Raw genomic sequence first — 15,517 nt, forward strand, 5'->3', positions numbered from 1 at the left:
AATGAATTGCCTGACGAAAAGGGTTACCTTGATAGGGTAAATTATGTAATAATATTACATTCATTATATTTAATAGAATTAAACTATTTCTAAAAGTATCAAAAACTTTTGTGCATCATACACCAAAATATATCAATTATAAAAAGATAAGCTAATCAAGCTACTGGGTTCATACCCCATTTATAAAGGTTCTAATCCTTTTCTTTTTAATTTTTAATAATTCAGCTAAAATTATATTCTTCTTTATCTTAATTACAGGTACAATAATCACAGTATCATCTAATTCTTGATTGGGAGCTTGAATAGGTCTAGAAATTAATTTATTATCTTTTATCCCCCTAATAAATAGTAATAATTTAATATCTACAGAAGCCTCTCTTAAGTATTTCCTAACTCAAGCCTTAGCCTCAGCAGTATTATTATTTGCTATTATAATGAGATATTTAAACAATTTTCCTGTCACACAAGAAAATTCTTTATATAATGACTTAATTATTACATCGTCACTATTATTAAAAAGAGGGGCAGCCCCCTTTCATTTCTGATTTCCAAATGTTATAGAAGGCTTATCGTGAATAAACGCTTTAACTTTAATAACCTGACAAAAAATTGCCCCTCTTATATTAATCTCCTACATTTCGCCAAACAATTTTATTCTTTTAGTAATCTTTACATCAACCATTGTAGGATCTTTAGGAGGATTAAATCAAACTTCCTTACGAAAGTTAATAGCCTTTTCCTCTATCAACCACCTAGGTTGAATATTAGCGGCTATACAAACTAGTGAATCCATATGATTAATTTATTTTTCATTTTATTCATTTTTATCCTTCAGTCTAACCTTCATATTCAACAATTTTAAAATATTCCACATCAATCAACTATTCGATTCATTTTTTAGATCAAAAATTTTAAAATTTATATTATTTCTTAATCTTCTATCCTTAGGTGGGCTACCTCCATTCATTGGGTTTCTACCTAAATGGTTGGTTATTCAGATATTAGTTCTAAAAAGACAATACATTTTAGTAACCATCATAACTGTAATAACTTTAATTACATTATTTTTTTATCTACGACTATGTTTTGCAGCTTTTATAATAAACTACTACGAAAATAATTGAACGGTAAATATATTCATCAACAATTTTTCTTTTAAAACTATACTTATTTTATCTTTCATCTCTACATTTAGATTAGTACTAGTTTCCCTAGTCTACCTATTCTTGTAAATTTATAGAATAAGGCTTTAAGTTAAATAAACTAATAGCCTTCAAAGCTATAAATATAAGTATAGTCTTTTAAGCCTTAGTAAGTTTTTACTCCTTTAGAATTGCAGTCTAATGTCATTATTGACTATAAAGCCTTGATTAAAAAGAATAAATTCTTATAAATAGATTTACAGTCTATTGCCTAAACTTCAGCCATTTAATCGCGACAATGGCTATTTTCAACGAACCATAAAGATATCGGAACATTATATTTTATTTTCGGAGCTTGAGCAGGTATAGTGGGAACATCTCTTAGAATCTTAATCCGGGCAGAACTGGGTCACCCAGGAGCTTTAATCGGAGATGATCAAATCTATAATGTCATCGTAACAGCTCATGCATTTGTTATGATTTTTTTCATAGTGATACCTATTATAATTGGAGGATTTGGAAATTGACTAGTACCCCTAATACTAGGAGCGCCAGATATAGCATTCCCTCGAATGAATAATATAAGATTTTGATTATTACCCCCCTCTCTTACATTACTTTTAGTGAGCAGTATAGTAGAAAACGGAGCTGGTACAGGTTGAACTGTTTATCCTCCCCTTTCATCAATTATCGCTCATGGTGGAGCCTCAGTTGATTTAGCTATTTTTTCTCTACATTTAGCTGGTATTTCATCAATTTTAGGGGCCGTAAATTTCATTACTACAGTAATTAATATGCGATCAACAGGAATCACATTTGACCGGATACCTTTATTCGTTTGAGCTGTAGTATTGACAGCTCTTCTTTTACTTCTATCTCTACCTGTATTAGCCGGAGCTATTACTATACTTTTAACAGACCGAAATTTAAACACCTCTTTCTTCGACCCGGCTGGTGGTGGAGACCCTATTTTATACCAACATTTATTTTGATTCTTTGGACACCCTGAAGTTTATATTTTAATTTTACCAGGATTCGGTATAATTTCTCATATTATTAGACAAGAATCGGGTAAAAAGGAAACATTTGGTTCCTTAGGTATAATTTACGCTATAATAGCAATTGGATTACTTGGATTTATTGTATGAGCCCACCATATATTTACAGTAGGTATAGATGTTGATACTCGAGCTTACTTCACTTCAGCTACAATAATTATTGCTGTTCCTACTGGAATTAAAATTTTCAGATGACTAGCCACTCTTCATGGAACACAATTAAATTATTCCCCAGCTATGCTATGAGCTTTAGGTTTTGTATTTTTATTCACAGTTGGGGGACTAACTGGAGTAGTATTAGCCAACTCTTCTGTTGATATTATTCTTCATGACACTTACTACGTAGTAGCTCATTTCCATTATGTTTTATCAATAGGAGCAGTATTTGCTATTATAGCTGGATTTGTACACTGATACCCATTATTTACTGGATTAGTTTTAAATCCTAAGTGATTAAAAAGTCAATTTATTATTATATTTATTGGTGTAAACTTAACTTTCTTCCCTCAACACTTCTTAGGATTAGCAGGAATACCTCGACGTTACTCCGACTACCCAGATGCTTACACAACGTGAAACGTAGTTTCTACAATTGGTTCATCAATTTCTTTACTAGGAATTCTTTTCTTTTTATTTATTATTTGAGAAAGATTAGTTACTCAACGTCAAGTAATTTACCCAATACAACTTAGTTCTTCAATTGAATGACTTCAAAATACACCACCTGCTGAACATAGTTATTCAGAATTACCTCTTTTAACTAATTTCTAATATGGCAGATTAGTGCAATGGATTTAAGCTCCATATATAAAGTATTTTACTTTTATTAGAAACTAATGACAACATGAGCTGCCCTTGGCCTTCAAGATAGTGCCTCTCCTCTTATAGAACAACTTACATTTTTTCATGATCATGCTCTTATAATTTTAGTAATAATTACAACTCTTGTAGGTTATTTAATATTTATATTGTTCTTCAATACTTACACAAACCGAAACCTCCTTCACGGTCAAACCATTGAAATAATTTGAACTATTCTTCCAGCAATTGTTCTGCTATTTATTGCTTTCCCCTCTCTACGCCTACTTTACTTATTGGATGAAATTAATGAACCTTCAGTAACTTTAAAGGCTATCGGACACCAATGATACTGAAGTTACGAATATTCAGATTTCATAAATGTAGAATTTGACTCATATATAATCCCTACTAATGAATTAGCTACAGATGGATTTCGTTTATTAGACGTAGATAACCGAGTAGTTTTACCTATAAATTCACAAATTCGAATTTTAGTAACAGCCGCAGATGTAATCCACTCTTGAACAATCCCATCGTTAGGAGTAAAAGTTGATGGAACTCCAGGTCGATTAAACCAAACTAATTTTTTAATAAACCGCCCAGGTTTATTCTATGGTCAATGTTCTGAAATTTGCGGAGCTAATCACAGTTTTATACCTATTGTAATCGAAAGAATCCCTGTTAATCATTTTATTAAATGAGTTACTAACAGAGCTAACTCATAATTTATCATTAGATGACTGAAAGCAAGTACTGGTCTCTTAAACCATTTTATAGTAAATTAGCACTTACTTCTAATGAAAAAAATTAGTTAAAATATAACATTAGTATGTCAAACTGAAATTACTGAATTAATTAGTATTTTTTAATTCCACAAATAGCCCCTATCGGTTGATTAAGTTTATTTATTATCTTCTCAATTACTTTTATTTTGTTTAGTATAATAAATTATTATTCTGTACTTCCACAAACCCCTAAATCTCAAATCTCAAAGAAGTATTCATCTACTTCCCTTAACTGAAAATGATAACAAATTTATTCTCTGTATTCGATCCCTCATCAAGCATTTTCAATTTATCATTAAATTGAATAAGAACATTCTTAGGATTATTATTAATCCCATCAGCTTACTGATTAATACCATCACGATGACATATTTTTTGAAATTCTATTTTACTAACACTACATAAGGAATTCAAAACCTTATTAGGTCCCTCAGGTCATTCAGGTTCAACCTTCATTTTCGTTTCATTATTTTCTCTAATTCTATTTAATAATTTTATAGGTTTATTCCCTTATATCTTCACAAGTACAAGTCATTTAACATTGACCCTTACCTTGGCTCTTCCTCTATGATTATGTTTTATATTATACGGATGAATTAACCACACTCAACACATATTCGCCCATCTAGTGCCTCAAGGAACTCCAGCAGTACTAATACCATTCATGGTATGTATTGAAACTATTAGTAATATTATTCGGCCAGGAACTTTAGCTGTTCGACTAGCGGCTAATATAATCGCAGGACACTTATTATTAACCCTATTGGGAAATACTGGCCCTTCGTTATCTTACATTATTGTATCTTTTTTATTAATTGGACAAATTGCTTTATTAGTACTTGAATCAGCTGTAGCTATTATTCAGTCATATGTATTTGCTGTTTTAAGTACTTTATACTCTAGTGAAGTAAATTAATGTCAACACACTCAAATCACCCATTCCATTTAGTAGATTATAGCCCATGACCTTTAACAGGAGCTATCGGAGCTATAACATCAGTATCAGGTTTAGTTAAATGATTCCACCAATACGACATTTCGCTATTTCTATTAGGAAATGTAATTACTATCCTAACAGTCTATCAATGATGACGAGACGTCTCACGAGAAGGAACATTTCAAGGATTACATACCCTACCAGTTACATTAGGCCTTCGATGAGGAATAATTTTATTTATTTTATCAGAAGTCTTATTCTTTGTATCCTTCTTTTGAGCATTTTTCCATAGCAGACTATCACCTGCCATCGAATTAGGTGCTTCATGACCCCCTGCTGGTATTCAACCATTCAATCCATTCCAAATTCCTTTGTTAAATACAGCAATTCTTTTATCATCTGGAGTTACAGTAACTTGAGCTCATCATAGATTAATAGAGGGTAATCATTCTCAAGCCACACAAGGATTATTTTTTACAGTTTTATTAGGGGTTTACTTCACTATCCTACAAGCCTATGAATATATCGAAGCACCTTTTACTATTGCAGATTCAGTTTACGGTTCTACATTCTTTATAGCAACAGGCTTCCATGGAATTCACGTATTAATTGGGACAACTTTCCTTTTAGTCTGTTTAATCCGACATTTAAATAATCATTTTTCTAAAACTCATCATTTCGGGTTTGAAGCAGCCGCATGATACTGACATTTCGTTGATATTGTATGATTATTCCTCTATATCTCAATTTATTGATGAGGAGGTTAATTAATTATCTGTATAGTATATAAGTATATTTGACTTCCAATCATAAGGTCTACTAATCAGTAGTATAGATAATCTTTTCAATCATTATTATAGGGTTAATTCTAATAACAATCACCAGAATTGTAATAATTTTAGCTTCAGTACTTTCAAAAAAAGCTCTTACAGATCGAGAAAAATGTTCTCCATTTGAATGTGGGTTTGATCCAAAGTCATCTTCACGCCTACCTTTTTCACTTCGATTCTTCCTAATCACTATTATTTTTCTAATTTTCGATGTAGAAATTGCTCTTATTTTACCTATAGTTCTAATTATCTCTACTTCAGACATCTTCATATGAACAATTACCTCAATTATTTTCATTATTATTCTAATTATTGGATTATATCATGAATGAAATCAAGGAATATTAAACTGATCAAACTAGACCTAGGGTTGTAGTTAATTATAACATTTGATTTGCATTCAAAAAGTATTGATATTCTCAATCTACCTTAAACAGAATATGAAGCGATTTATTGCAATTAGTTTCGACCTAATCTTAGGTATTTAATACCCTTATTCTCTAAATGTATAAAATTAATTATTTACTAAATCTTTTTAATTGAAGCCAAAAAGAGGCTTATCACTGTTAATGATAGAATTGAGGTTATTCTCCAATTAAGGAAGTATGACGTTCAAGAAAAAGCTGCTAACTTTTATCTTTTAATGGTTAAACTCCATTTGTACTTCTGTTTATATAGTTTAACAAAAACATTACATTTTCATTGTAAAAATAAAATTTTATATTTTTATAAATTACTAAATATAATTCACTATATCCAAAAATTATTCAATTACCCTAACATCTTCAGTGTTATGCTCTACTTTAAGCTATTTGAATAAAATATTAAAAAGAAAGAAAACAAGAAAATAATTCATAAAGCCAATAATAAAAGATAAATCTTTAAATTATTATTATGTATAACAAATATATGCTGAGAATATTTCACTAATTCATTATATAAATTTTGACCTCCTAAAAAATCTGATCAACCCTGATCAAAAGATTTACATACTCTTCCTCCTAAAATCAAAGGATAATTAATAATTCCATACGTAGAAATATAAGGTATAAATCATATAGAACCAAAAAAATAACTACTAACATAATTACTTAAAGATTTATTAAAATAAAATAGAGAAACATTTGAAATTAAATAACCCAATACACCTCGTACAATACAAACAAATAAAGTTAATAACTTCAAATAACTAGGTAAACAAATTATATACGGTGTAGGAAAAATCAATCAACTTAACATACTACCTCCCACAATTCTCATTACTAGTAAACCTCTCATCCCACGAAGCATAATTCATCCCTCATCTCTTAACATATTTAAAGAACCACAATTTAATTCACCTGTTATTGAATAATAGACCAATCGAAAAGAATAGCAAACAGTTAAACCAGTAGAAAAAAAATATAGAAAGAAAGAAAATAGATTAATATAACTTAAAGAAACAATTTCAAGAATTATGTCCTTAGAATAAAACCCGGCTAAAAAAGGCATACCACACAACGCTAAATTAGCAACATTAAAACAACCAGATGTTAATGGCATATAAATACCAAGCCCTCCTATCAAACGAATATCTTGAGAATTATTCATATTATGAATAATAGCTCCAGCACATATAAATAAAAGAGCCTTAAATAAAGCATGAGTTAACAAATGAAAAAAAGCTAATTTATAAAATCCTATAGATAAAATTCTTATTATTAATCCTAATTGTCTTAAAGTAGATAGAGCAATAATCTTTTTTAGGTCAAATTCAAAATTAGCTCCCAATCCAGCTATAAATATAGTCAAACCAGATAATAATAATAATAAATCCCCTAATCATCTACCTCTCAACAAAATATTAAATCGAATTAATAAATAAACCCCAGCAGTCACCAAAGTTGAAGAATGAACTAAAGCTGATACAGGAGTAGGAGCTGCTATAGCAGCAGGTAATCAAGAAGAAAAGTGGATCTGAGCACTCTTAGTTATAGCAGCTAATATAATCAAAGCCCCAATAATTTCCATTTCTACTCTATTTTTCATAACTTCTAAATAAAAAATATTGTTTCAACTCCCGTTTTTTAACATTCAAGCAATAGCTAATAAAAATGCGACCTCCCCAATCCGATTGGATAAAGCTGTTAATATACCATTATTATATGACTTAACATTTTGAAAATAAATAACTAAACAATAAGATACTACCCCTACCCCATCTCATCCTAATAAAATTCTAACCAAATTTGGACTAATAATTAATAATATTATAGATATAACAAATATAAGAACTAATATAATAAAACGATTAATATTTAAATCACCTCTCATATACTCCTTTCTATAATAAATAACTAAAGAAGCAATTAATAGAACAAAAGATATAAATAATAAACTTATTCAATCAAATAAAGGGGTTATTACTATTCTAGCTGAATTTAAACTTACAACTTCTCCCTCCAAAAAGATAGTATAATCTTTTATTAAAAATAACAAACTAGACAAAAAAAAGATTCTTCTAATAGAAATTAACACCAAAAATCTTCTTCTACAAATTGATAAATATTTCACGATCTAAGATGACTAACTCATATCGTTGACACCACAAATCAATTTTTTAAATAAACTTTTTAGATTAATTAGAGTCAAAATAAACAAATCTCTCTCTTTAAAATAATATATTTAGAAGGACACCGATGAAGAAATAATAACAAATCTTCACGAATCTTACCCCCTCTAAATGAATATGCGCCAGAAAAAACCTTACCGTGTTGACTATCAGCATAAAAATATGATGTAGATGCTGCTCTAAAAGAAGATAATAAAGATATTGAAATTATAGTAACTCTAGATCTTCTATCAATTCTATTAAATAAATTAATTTTCACTAATAAATTCAGGGAAGGAGGGGCCGCTATGTTACAAGCTCTTAGTAAAAATCACCATAATGTTATAGAAGGTATAAAATTTACTAACCCCTTATTAAATAATAAACTTCGACTCCCTAACCGTTCATATGTAATATTGGCTAAACAAAACGACCCCGAAGAACATAATCCATGAGCAATTATCAAAGTATAAGACCCGCAAAGACCTCAATAAGTTAAAGTTATAAGACCCCCTAATACAATACCTATATGAGCTACAGAAGAATAAGCAATAAGGGCCTTTAAATCAGTTTGACGTAAACAAACCAAACTAATCAATACCCCCCCTACTAATCTAATACTAACTCAAATATAATTATATTTAATGCCTCTCATTTGTATAAAAGAAAACACCCGTAATAGCCCATATCCTCCTAACTTCAATATAATGCCAGCTAAAATTATTGATCCTGAAACTGGAGCCTCTACATGAGCTTTAGGTAGCCATAAATGAACCAAAAATATTGGTATCTTAACTAAAAAGGCTAAAATTAAACTTAAATACAACAAATCATAATTAAATATATAATTACCCAATAAATAAAAGTTTATAGTATTTAAAGTATTATATAAATAAAAAATCCCAACCAATATAGGTAAAGAAACTAATAAAGTGTAAAATAATAAATAAACACCAGCCTGTAAACGTTCTGGTTGATATCCTCATCCTAAAATTAAAAATAAAGTAGGAATTAAACTACTTTCAAAAAATAAATAAAATATAAATAAATTTATACTTCTAAAAGTCAAAACTAAAAAAATCAATAAAATTAATACATTAAACAAAAATAATCTTTTATAATTATTATATTTATTAACAGACTCACTAGCTGTCAACATTAATGTACAAATTCAAAAACTTAATAAAATTAATCCATAAGAAATTACATCAAATCCTAAAAAATAAGAAATATTCACAAAATAATTAGTACAATAATTTAATATAATGAAAATAAAAGTAACAACAAATAATAAATTTTGTACCATTCAAAACAACCCATTAATAAAACAAATAGGACTAATAAAAAGTATTATAAAAATTAATTTTAACATTGTAAAATATTAAATGATTGAAAATAATCATTTCCATGAGTACGAATTATAGAAACTAAAATAGAAAGGCCTAAAGCACCTTCACACACTCTAAAGGTCAAAAATATTATACTAAAAAATCTTCTATAATCTATCAAATTTAAAAAAATAAATAAAAGAAAAAATAAATTTAGTACAATATACTCTAAACTCAAAAGTATTGATAATAAATGCTTACGATTAGAAACAAAAACAAAAAATCCCTTTAAAAACAAAAAAAAAGGTAGCCCTCAATATAAACTTATTAACATTAAGTTTTAATAGTTTTAATAAAAAACATTGGTCTTGTAAACCAAAAATAAGATTAAGTCTTTTAAAACTTCAAGAGAAAAGAAATTACTTTATCATTAATCCCCAAAATTAATATTTTAATTAAACTACCTCCTGATATTATACAACTATTTTTATACACATCTACATTAATTTCAAGACTTATTTTTATTCAAATAAACCATCCTTTAGCTATAGGGTTAATATTATTAATCCAAACTTTACAAATTTGTTTATTAACAGGATTAATAGCAAAAAGATTTTGATTTTCTTATATTCTATTTCTAATCTTCCTGGGAGGAATACTAGTTTTATTTATTTATGTAACCTCTCTAGCTTCAAGCGAAATATTTTCTTTATCTATAAAATTAACTACTATTTGTGTAATAGCTACAGCAACTCTTATACTAATCTCCGTATTTATAGATAAATCATCAACAACATGCTTTATACAAAATCTAGAAATACAACCGTTTAACCAAATAAAAAGTATTCTTCCAGAAAACGCTCTAAATCTACATAAACTATATAACTTCCCCACAAATATAATCACCATTCTATTAATAAACTACCTTTTAGTTACTTTAATTGCTGTAGTAAAAATTACTAAATTATTTTATGGTCCTCTTCGGCCAATAAACTAATGAACAAACCTTTACGAACCCAACACCCCTTATTTAAAATTGCAAATAATGCTTTAGTAGATCTACCAGCTCCTGTAAATATTTCAGCTTGATGAAATTTCGGCTCCCTACTAGGATTATGTTTAATTATTCAAATTATAACAGGATTATTCTTAGCTATACATTATACAGCTGATATTAATTTAGCTTTCAATAGAGTAAACCACATTTGTCGTGATGTAAATTATGGTTGATTATTACGAACCCTTCATGCTAATGGAGCATCATTTTTCTTTATTTGTATCTACCTACACGTTGGACGAGGTATTTATTACGGGTCCTATTTATTCACCCCTACTTGATTAGTCGGAGTACTAATTCTATTTTTAGTAATAGCAACAGCCTTTATAGGGTATGTCTTACCTTGAGGACAAATATCATTCTGAGGGGCCACAGTTATTACTAACCTTTTATCAGCTATTCCATACTTAGGTATTGATTTAGTACAATGAGTATGGGGAGGATTCGCTGTTGACAACGCAACCCTTACTCGATTCTTCACCTTTCATTTTATTTTACCATTTATCGTACTAGCAATAACTTTAATTCATTTATTATTCTTACATCAAACAGGATCTAATAATCCAATTGGATTAAATTCTAATATTGATAAAATCCCCTTCCACCCATATTTCTCATTCAAGGATATCGTAGGATTCCTTGCAATAATTGCAGCCCTTCTTCTTCTTACATTAATCAACCCTTACTTACTTGGAGACCCAGATAATTTCATCCCAGCTAATCCTTTAGTAACTCCGGTCCACATTCAACCCGAATGATACTTCCTTTTCGCTTATGCAATCTTACGTTCTATTCCTAACAAGCTTGGAGGAGTAATTGCATTAGTCTTATCAATTGCTATTTTAGCTATTTTACCTTTTTATCATTTAATAAAATTTCGAGGAATCCAATTCTATCCTATTAATAAAATCTTATTTTGATCTATAGTAGTGACAGTTATCCTATTAACATGAATTGGTGCTCGTCCAGTAGAAGATCCGTACGTCCTAGTAGGGCAAATTTTAACTATTATCTACTTCCTTTATTATATTATTAACCCACTAGTTAATAAATGATGAGATAATCTAATCAACTAGTTAATGAGCTTGAATAAGCATATGTTTTGAAAACATAAGATAGATATCAATTTTCTATTGACTTTACTAATTTTTATTAACCACATGTAACAAATTAATAATAATTTAAATCCCATAATAACTATTAAAAAATTTAATGAAAAAGGTAAAAAACTCTTTCAAGCTAAATATATTAATTTATCATAACGAAACCGAGGTAAAGTCCCCCGAGCTCAGATGAAAACAAATGAAATAAATGTTAACTTAACATAAAATATAACATTAAATAAATCACACCCTAAAAAAATTACACAAAACAATATTCTTATAAACAAAATACTAGCATATTCAGCCATAAAAATCAAAGCAAATCCCCCTTTTCTATATTCAATATTAAACCCAGATACTAATTCAGATTCTCCTTCAGCAAAATCAAAAGGAGTCCGATTAGTTTTTGCTAGACAAATACAAAACCAAAATAATCTAATTGGAAATAAAATAACCAAAAATCAAATTCTTTTTTGATAATAAAAAAAATATAAAATATTATAACCCCCAATTAAAAAAACAAAAGACAATAAAACCAATGCTATACTAACTTCATAAGAAATTGTTTGAGCAACAGCCCGAAGTCCCCCTAATAAAGCATAGTTAGAATTAGAAGATCACCCAGCCACCATAACAGTATAAACACCTAAACTAGTACAACATAAAAAAAACAATAATCCTAAATTAAAAGAAAATACCTTTACAAATAAAGGAATACACAACCAAGCTACTAAAGAAAGAAATAAAGAAAAAATAGGAGAAAAATAATAAGAAATATAATTTGACAAAAGAGGATAAGTTTGTTCCTTAGTAAATAACTTAATCGCATCACAAAAGGGTTGGGGAATACCTATTAATCCAACCTTATTAGGTCCCTTACGAATTTGAATATAGCCTAATACTTTACGCTCCAAGAGAGTTAAAAAAGCAACTCTCACTAAAACACAGATTACTAAAATTAAACTGCCAATAATTGATAAAATTAATTCTATAAAAAACAAGTACTATTTGTAATATAAATTACATAAATAAATTCTAAATTTATTGCACTAATCTGCCAAAATAGTTATTTAAATTAATCATATTCTAATTTTAAAATATAATTATTTTAATACCTGGTCCTTTCGTACTAAGGTATTACAACTTACTAAAGATAGAAACCAACCTGGCTTACGCCGGTCTGAACTCAGATCATGTAAGAATTTAAAAGTCGAACAGACTTAGCATTTAAGCGGCTACACCTAAAATTATATCTTAATCCAACATCGAGGTCGCAAACTTTTTTATCGATATGAACTCTCCAAAAAAATTACGCTGTTATCCCTAAAGTAACTTAATCTTATAATCACTACTAATGGATCAATAACTCATAAATTAATGATTTTTATAATTAAAAGTTCATTAAATTTTAACATCACCCCAACAAAATATTCTCCATTATAAAAATAAAATAAATCCAAAAAATTTAAATAAAAAAAAATATAAAGATTTATAGGGTCTTCTCGTCTTTTAATAATATTTTAGCTTTTTGACTAAAATATAAAATTCTATTATAAATTTATATGAAACAGCTTATACCTCGTCCAACCGTTCATACCAGCCTTCAACTAAAAGACTAATGATTATGCTACCTTTGCACAGTTAGAATACTGCGGCCATTTAAAAATTTCAGTGGGCAGGTCAGACTTTAAAAATAACTCAAAAAGACATGTTTTTGTTAAACAGGCGGGTAAAAAATTTGCCGAGTTCTTTATACAAACTTATCATACAAAATTACTTAAACATTAAATATACTAATTCTATCATTATTACTTTTTATAAATTATTAATAAAAAAATTTTTATAAATAAATTAAAATATAATAAATAATATAAACTATAAAATAATTTATAACAAACTTTATAATGATTGCTAATTCTAAGCATACATTTTATATTAAAATTATTAATTTTTAACAATTTATCTTAAAGCTTATCCCTTAAGATATTCAAATTAATAAATTTTTTAATTAGACAAATAACTAAAAAATTAAAAATTCGTAAATTAAATTTATTTCTAAAAAAACTAGATACCTTTATAAACGAATAACATTTCATTTCTAATAACTTATTTAAAATAATTTTGACACATTAACTTTCATAAATTATTAACTCTTATAAAATCGAGATTAATAAATAATTATTAATTATTTGATAAACCCTGATACACAAGGTACAATAAATAAAATTTTCTTTTAAAACAAAAATTTTTCAAAATATTTCAGTAATCTTTCACAATACTAATTAACTATTATTATTATTATTTTTTCATTAAAAATTACTAAAACATTAAATTATATAATTATTTTTAATAAATTAATTTTAAAACAAAAAAAATTAATAAACAAATATTGCTCAGTTTATATTGATTTGCACAAAAATCTTTTCAATGTAAATGAAATGCTTTACTAAATAAGCTTTAAACTGTCATTCTAGATACACCTTCCGGTACATCTACTATGTTACGACTTATCTTACCTTAATAGAAGAGCGACGGGCGATGTGTGCATATTCTAGAGCTAAAATCAAATTTACAATCTTTAAAATTTTACTATCAAATCCACCTTCACTAAAAATATTTCATAATTAGATCCGTTTAAATATATTTATTGTAACCCATCTCTACTTAAATATAAGCTACACCTTGATCTGATATACATTCCTATTAAAATTATAGAAAATTATTATTCTAATAAAATATTCTGATAACGACGGTATATAAACTGAAAGACAAAATTAAGTAAGGTTCATCGTGGATTATCAATTACAGGACAGGTTCCTCTGAATAGACTAAAATACCGCCAAATTTTTTAAGTTTCAAGAACATAACTACTACTACCTTAGTGTTAACAATTACATTTTAAATAATAGGGTATCTAATCCTAGTTTATATTCAAAATTTACAAGCTTCAAAATCCTTCAAATTAAAAAATTACTAAATTTAAAATTTCACCTAATAAATTTAATTTTATTTTAAAATCAATCATCTTAACTCACACTGAACAAATTTAATTTGTTTTATTTGTGTAACCGCGGCTGCTGGCACAAATTTAGCCAATACTCTATGAAATTACTATTTCCAAATTAATAAAGCTATTTACTGAGATTATAATTAAAATTTATTTATTATTAAAATAAATAAAAATACACGCAAAAACTTACATATAAAATAAATCAATAATAAAATTCAAAGCCAAAATAAAACTTTAATATTAATTTATTAAAAAACTATACATATACTACCTAACAAACCATATTAAACCTTAATAACTAACTTAAAGTACAACTTTAATAAAGTAAAAATCTACAAAAATAAAATAACTTAGTACTTCGGTCTGCATCAGTCATTACCCCCTAAGTAATTAACCGTTTTTCATTGTAAAAAATTAGATGAAAACAGCTTATTATAAAAAATCTCGTTTTCATTGAATTCAACTGGTAATAATTAATTGTTTATTATTAATTTAATAATAAAATATAATTATTACTTAATAACATAAAAAAATAAATTAATAATTGAAATAATAATTAAATAAGATAACAAAAAATTATCATATCTGTATAAAAAGATTTAGTAAATAATTAATTTTTATCCAATTTTTTTTTTTTTTTTTTTTAAATTAAAAAATTTTTAAAAATTTAAAATTTAAAAAAATTTTCCTTCAAAAATTTTTTTTTAAATAGCTTTTAAAATTTTAAAAGTTTGGTTTAAAGTAAATTAACGAAAAACCCGTTAAGATTAAAAAAAATCTATAGGGTTATAAATTTTTAATTAATTAAAAAATGGCTATAAATTTATGGCAAAAAACCTCGGATTTCGGGGTTTTTTACCAATTGGTCCAATGGTT

General features: G+C 27.3%; 13 protein-coding genes and 24 non-coding genes across 37 annotated transcripts, besides 1 other annotated feature; 23 read left to right on the forward strand and 14 right to left on the reverse strand. All coding sequences in view use genetic code 5, as the record gives it.

Annotated features, from left to right (window-relative positions):
• On the forward strand, positions 1–66 carry KEH29_t01. Its single transcript has one exon. It is a non-coding gene; the product is annotated as a tRNA-Ile (tRNA).
• On the reverse strand, positions 64–132 carry KEH29_t02. The gene has a single exon. It is a non-coding gene; the product is annotated as a tRNA-Gln (tRNA).
• Positions 133–140: 8 nt separating this feature from the next.
• On the forward strand, positions 141–209 carry KEH29_t03. The gene has a single exon. It is a non-coding gene; the product is annotated as a tRNA-Met (tRNA).
• On the forward strand, positions 210–1,232 carry ND2 (NADH dehydrogenase subunit 2). Its single transcript has one exon. The coding sequence runs from the start codon at positions 210–212 to the stop codon at positions 1,230–1,232; it is 1,023 nt and encodes a 340-aa protein (YP_004891165.1).
• Positions 1,233–1,243: 11 nt separating this feature from the next.
• Positions 1,244–1,311, forward strand: KEH29_t04. The gene has a single exon. It is a non-coding gene; the product is annotated as a tRNA-Trp (tRNA).
• Positions 1,304–1,366, reverse strand: KEH29_t05. The gene has a single exon. It is a non-coding gene; the product is annotated as a tRNA-Cys (tRNA).
• Position 1,367: 1 nt separating this feature from the next.
• On the reverse strand, positions 1,368–1,434 carry KEH29_t06. Its single transcript has one exon. It is a non-coding gene; the product is annotated as a tRNA-Tyr (tRNA).
• Positions 1,433–2,966, forward strand: COX1 (cytochrome c oxidase subunit I; the record flags this gene model as incomplete). Its single annotated transcript has 1 exon — positions 1,433–2,966. A coding segment is annotated over one exon (1,534 nt), but the record flags the coding sequence as incomplete, so codon positions are not given.
• KEH29_t07 lies at positions 2,967–3,032 on the forward strand. Its single transcript has one exon. It is a non-coding gene; the product is annotated as a tRNA-Leu (tRNA).
• Positions 3,033–3,036: 4 nt separating this feature from the next.
• Positions 3,037–3,726, forward strand: COX2 (cytochrome c oxidase subunit II). The gene has a single exon. It carries the CDS (start codon positions 3,037–3,039, stop codon positions 3,724–3,726), a length of 690 nt encoding a protein of 229 aa, YP_004891167.1.
• A 5-nt stretch (positions 3,727–3,731) lies between these two features.
• KEH29_t08 lies at positions 3,732–3,802 on the forward strand. Its single transcript has one exon. It is a non-coding gene; the product is annotated as a tRNA-Lys (tRNA).
• Positions 3,803–3,869, forward strand: KEH29_t09. Its single transcript has one exon. It is a non-coding gene; the product is annotated as a tRNA-Asp (tRNA).
• On the forward strand, positions 3,870–4,031 carry ATP8 (ATP synthase F0 subunit 8). The gene has a single exon. It carries the CDS (start codon positions 3,870–3,872, stop codon positions 4,029–4,031), a length of 162 nt encoding a protein of 53 aa, YP_004891168.1.
• ATP6 (ATP synthase F0 subunit 6) lies at positions 4,025–4,702 on the forward strand. The gene has a single exon. The coding sequence runs from the start codon at positions 4,025–4,027 to the stop codon at positions 4,700–4,702; it is 678 nt and encodes a 225-aa protein (YP_004891169.1).
• Positions 4,702–5,490, forward strand: COX3 (cytochrome c oxidase subunit III). Its single transcript has one exon. It carries the CDS (start codon positions 4,702–4,704, stop codon positions 5,488–5,490), a length of 789 nt encoding a protein of 262 aa, YP_004891170.1.
• A 6-nt stretch (positions 5,491–5,496) lies between these two features.
• On the forward strand, positions 5,497–5,561 carry KEH29_t10. The gene has a single exon. It is a non-coding gene; the product is annotated as a tRNA-Gly (tRNA).
• ND3 (NADH dehydrogenase subunit 3) lies at positions 5,562–5,915 on the forward strand. Its single transcript has one exon. It carries the CDS (start codon positions 5,562–5,564, stop codon positions 5,913–5,915), a length of 354 nt encoding a protein of 117 aa, YP_004891171.1.
• Positions 5,916–5,919: 4 nt separating this feature from the next.
• On the forward strand, positions 5,920–5,985 carry KEH29_t11. The gene has a single exon. It is a non-coding gene; the product is annotated as a tRNA-Ala (tRNA).
• Positions 5,986–5,989: 4 nt separating this feature from the next.
• KEH29_t12 lies at positions 5,990–6,053 on the forward strand. The gene has a single exon. It is a non-coding gene; the product is annotated as a tRNA-Arg (tRNA).
• Positions 6,054–6,088: 35 nt separating this feature from the next.
• On the forward strand, positions 6,089–6,153 carry KEH29_t13. Its single transcript has one exon. It is a non-coding gene; the product is annotated as a tRNA-Asn (tRNA).
• On the forward strand, positions 6,154–6,221 carry KEH29_t14. The gene has a single exon. It is a non-coding gene; the product is annotated as a tRNA-Ser (tRNA).
• Positions 6,222–6,288, forward strand: KEH29_t15. The gene has a single exon. It is a non-coding gene; the product is annotated as a tRNA-Glu (tRNA).
• An 18-nt stretch (positions 6,289–6,306) lies between these two features.
• On the reverse strand, positions 6,307–6,371 carry KEH29_t16. Its single transcript has one exon. It is a non-coding gene; the product is annotated as a tRNA-Phe (tRNA).
• ND5 (NADH dehydrogenase subunit 5) lies at positions 6,372–8,091 on the reverse strand. Its single transcript has one exon. A coding segment is annotated over exon 1 (1,720 nt).
• A 15-nt stretch (positions 8,092–8,106) lies between these two features.
• On the reverse strand, positions 8,107–8,171 carry KEH29_t17. Its single transcript has one exon. It is a non-coding gene; the product is annotated as a tRNA-His (tRNA).
• A 3-nt stretch (positions 8,172–8,174) lies between these two features.
• On the reverse strand, positions 8,175–9,515 carry ND4 (NADH dehydrogenase subunit 4). The gene has a single exon. The coding sequence runs from the start codon at positions 9,513–9,515 to the stop codon at positions 8,175–8,177; it is 1,341 nt and encodes a 446-aa protein (YP_004891173.1).
• Positions 9,509–9,805, reverse strand: ND4L (NADH dehydrogenase subunit 4L). Its single transcript has one exon. It carries the CDS (start codon positions 9,803–9,805, stop codon positions 9,509–9,511), a length of 297 nt encoding a protein of 98 aa, YP_004891174.1.
• A 3-nt stretch (positions 9,806–9,808) lies between these two features.
• On the forward strand, positions 9,809–9,875 carry KEH29_t18. The gene has a single exon. It is a non-coding gene; the product is annotated as a tRNA-Thr (tRNA).
• Positions 9,876–9,941, reverse strand: KEH29_t19. The gene has a single exon. It is a non-coding gene; the product is annotated as a tRNA-Pro (tRNA).
• Positions 9,942–9,943: 2 nt separating this feature from the next.
• Positions 9,944–10,468, forward strand: ND6 (NADH dehydrogenase subunit 6). Its single transcript has one exon. It carries the CDS (start codon positions 9,944–9,946, stop codon positions 10,466–10,468), a length of 525 nt encoding a protein of 174 aa, YP_004891175.1.
• On the forward strand, positions 10,468–11,604 carry CYTB (cytochrome b). Its single transcript has one exon. It carries the CDS (start codon positions 10,468–10,470, stop codon positions 11,602–11,604), a length of 1,137 nt encoding a protein of 378 aa, YP_004891176.1.
• KEH29_t20 lies at positions 11,603–11,668 on the forward strand. Its single transcript has one exon. It is a non-coding gene; the product is annotated as a tRNA-Ser (tRNA).
• Positions 11,669–11,683: 15 nt separating this feature from the next.
• On the reverse strand, positions 11,684–12,623 carry ND1 (NADH dehydrogenase subunit 1). Its single transcript has one exon. A coding segment is annotated over exon 1 (940 nt).
• Positions 12,624–12,633: 10 nt separating this feature from the next.
• KEH29_t21 lies at positions 12,634–12,698 on the reverse strand. The gene has a single exon. It is a non-coding gene; the product is annotated as a tRNA-Leu (tRNA).
• KEH29_r02 lies at positions 12,699–14,025 on the reverse strand. The gene has a single exon. It is a non-coding gene; the product is annotated as a l-rRNA (ribosomal RNA).
• On the reverse strand, positions 14,025–14,096 carry KEH29_t22. Its single transcript has one exon. It is a non-coding gene; the product is annotated as a tRNA-Val (tRNA).
• KEH29_r01 lies at positions 14,097–14,879 on the reverse strand. The gene has a single exon. It is a non-coding gene; the product is annotated as a s-rRNA (ribosomal RNA).
• Positions 14,880–15,517: part of a sequence feature (A+T rich; control region) that runs on past the window's edge.

Source organism: Zeugodacus cucurbitae, mitochondrion (genome assembly GCF_028554725.1).
Source record: "Zeugodacus cucurbitae mitochondrion, complete genome".
Lineage (NCBI taxonomy): Eukaryota > Metazoa > Arthropoda > Insecta > Diptera > Tephritidae > Zeugodacus > Zeugodacus cucurbitae.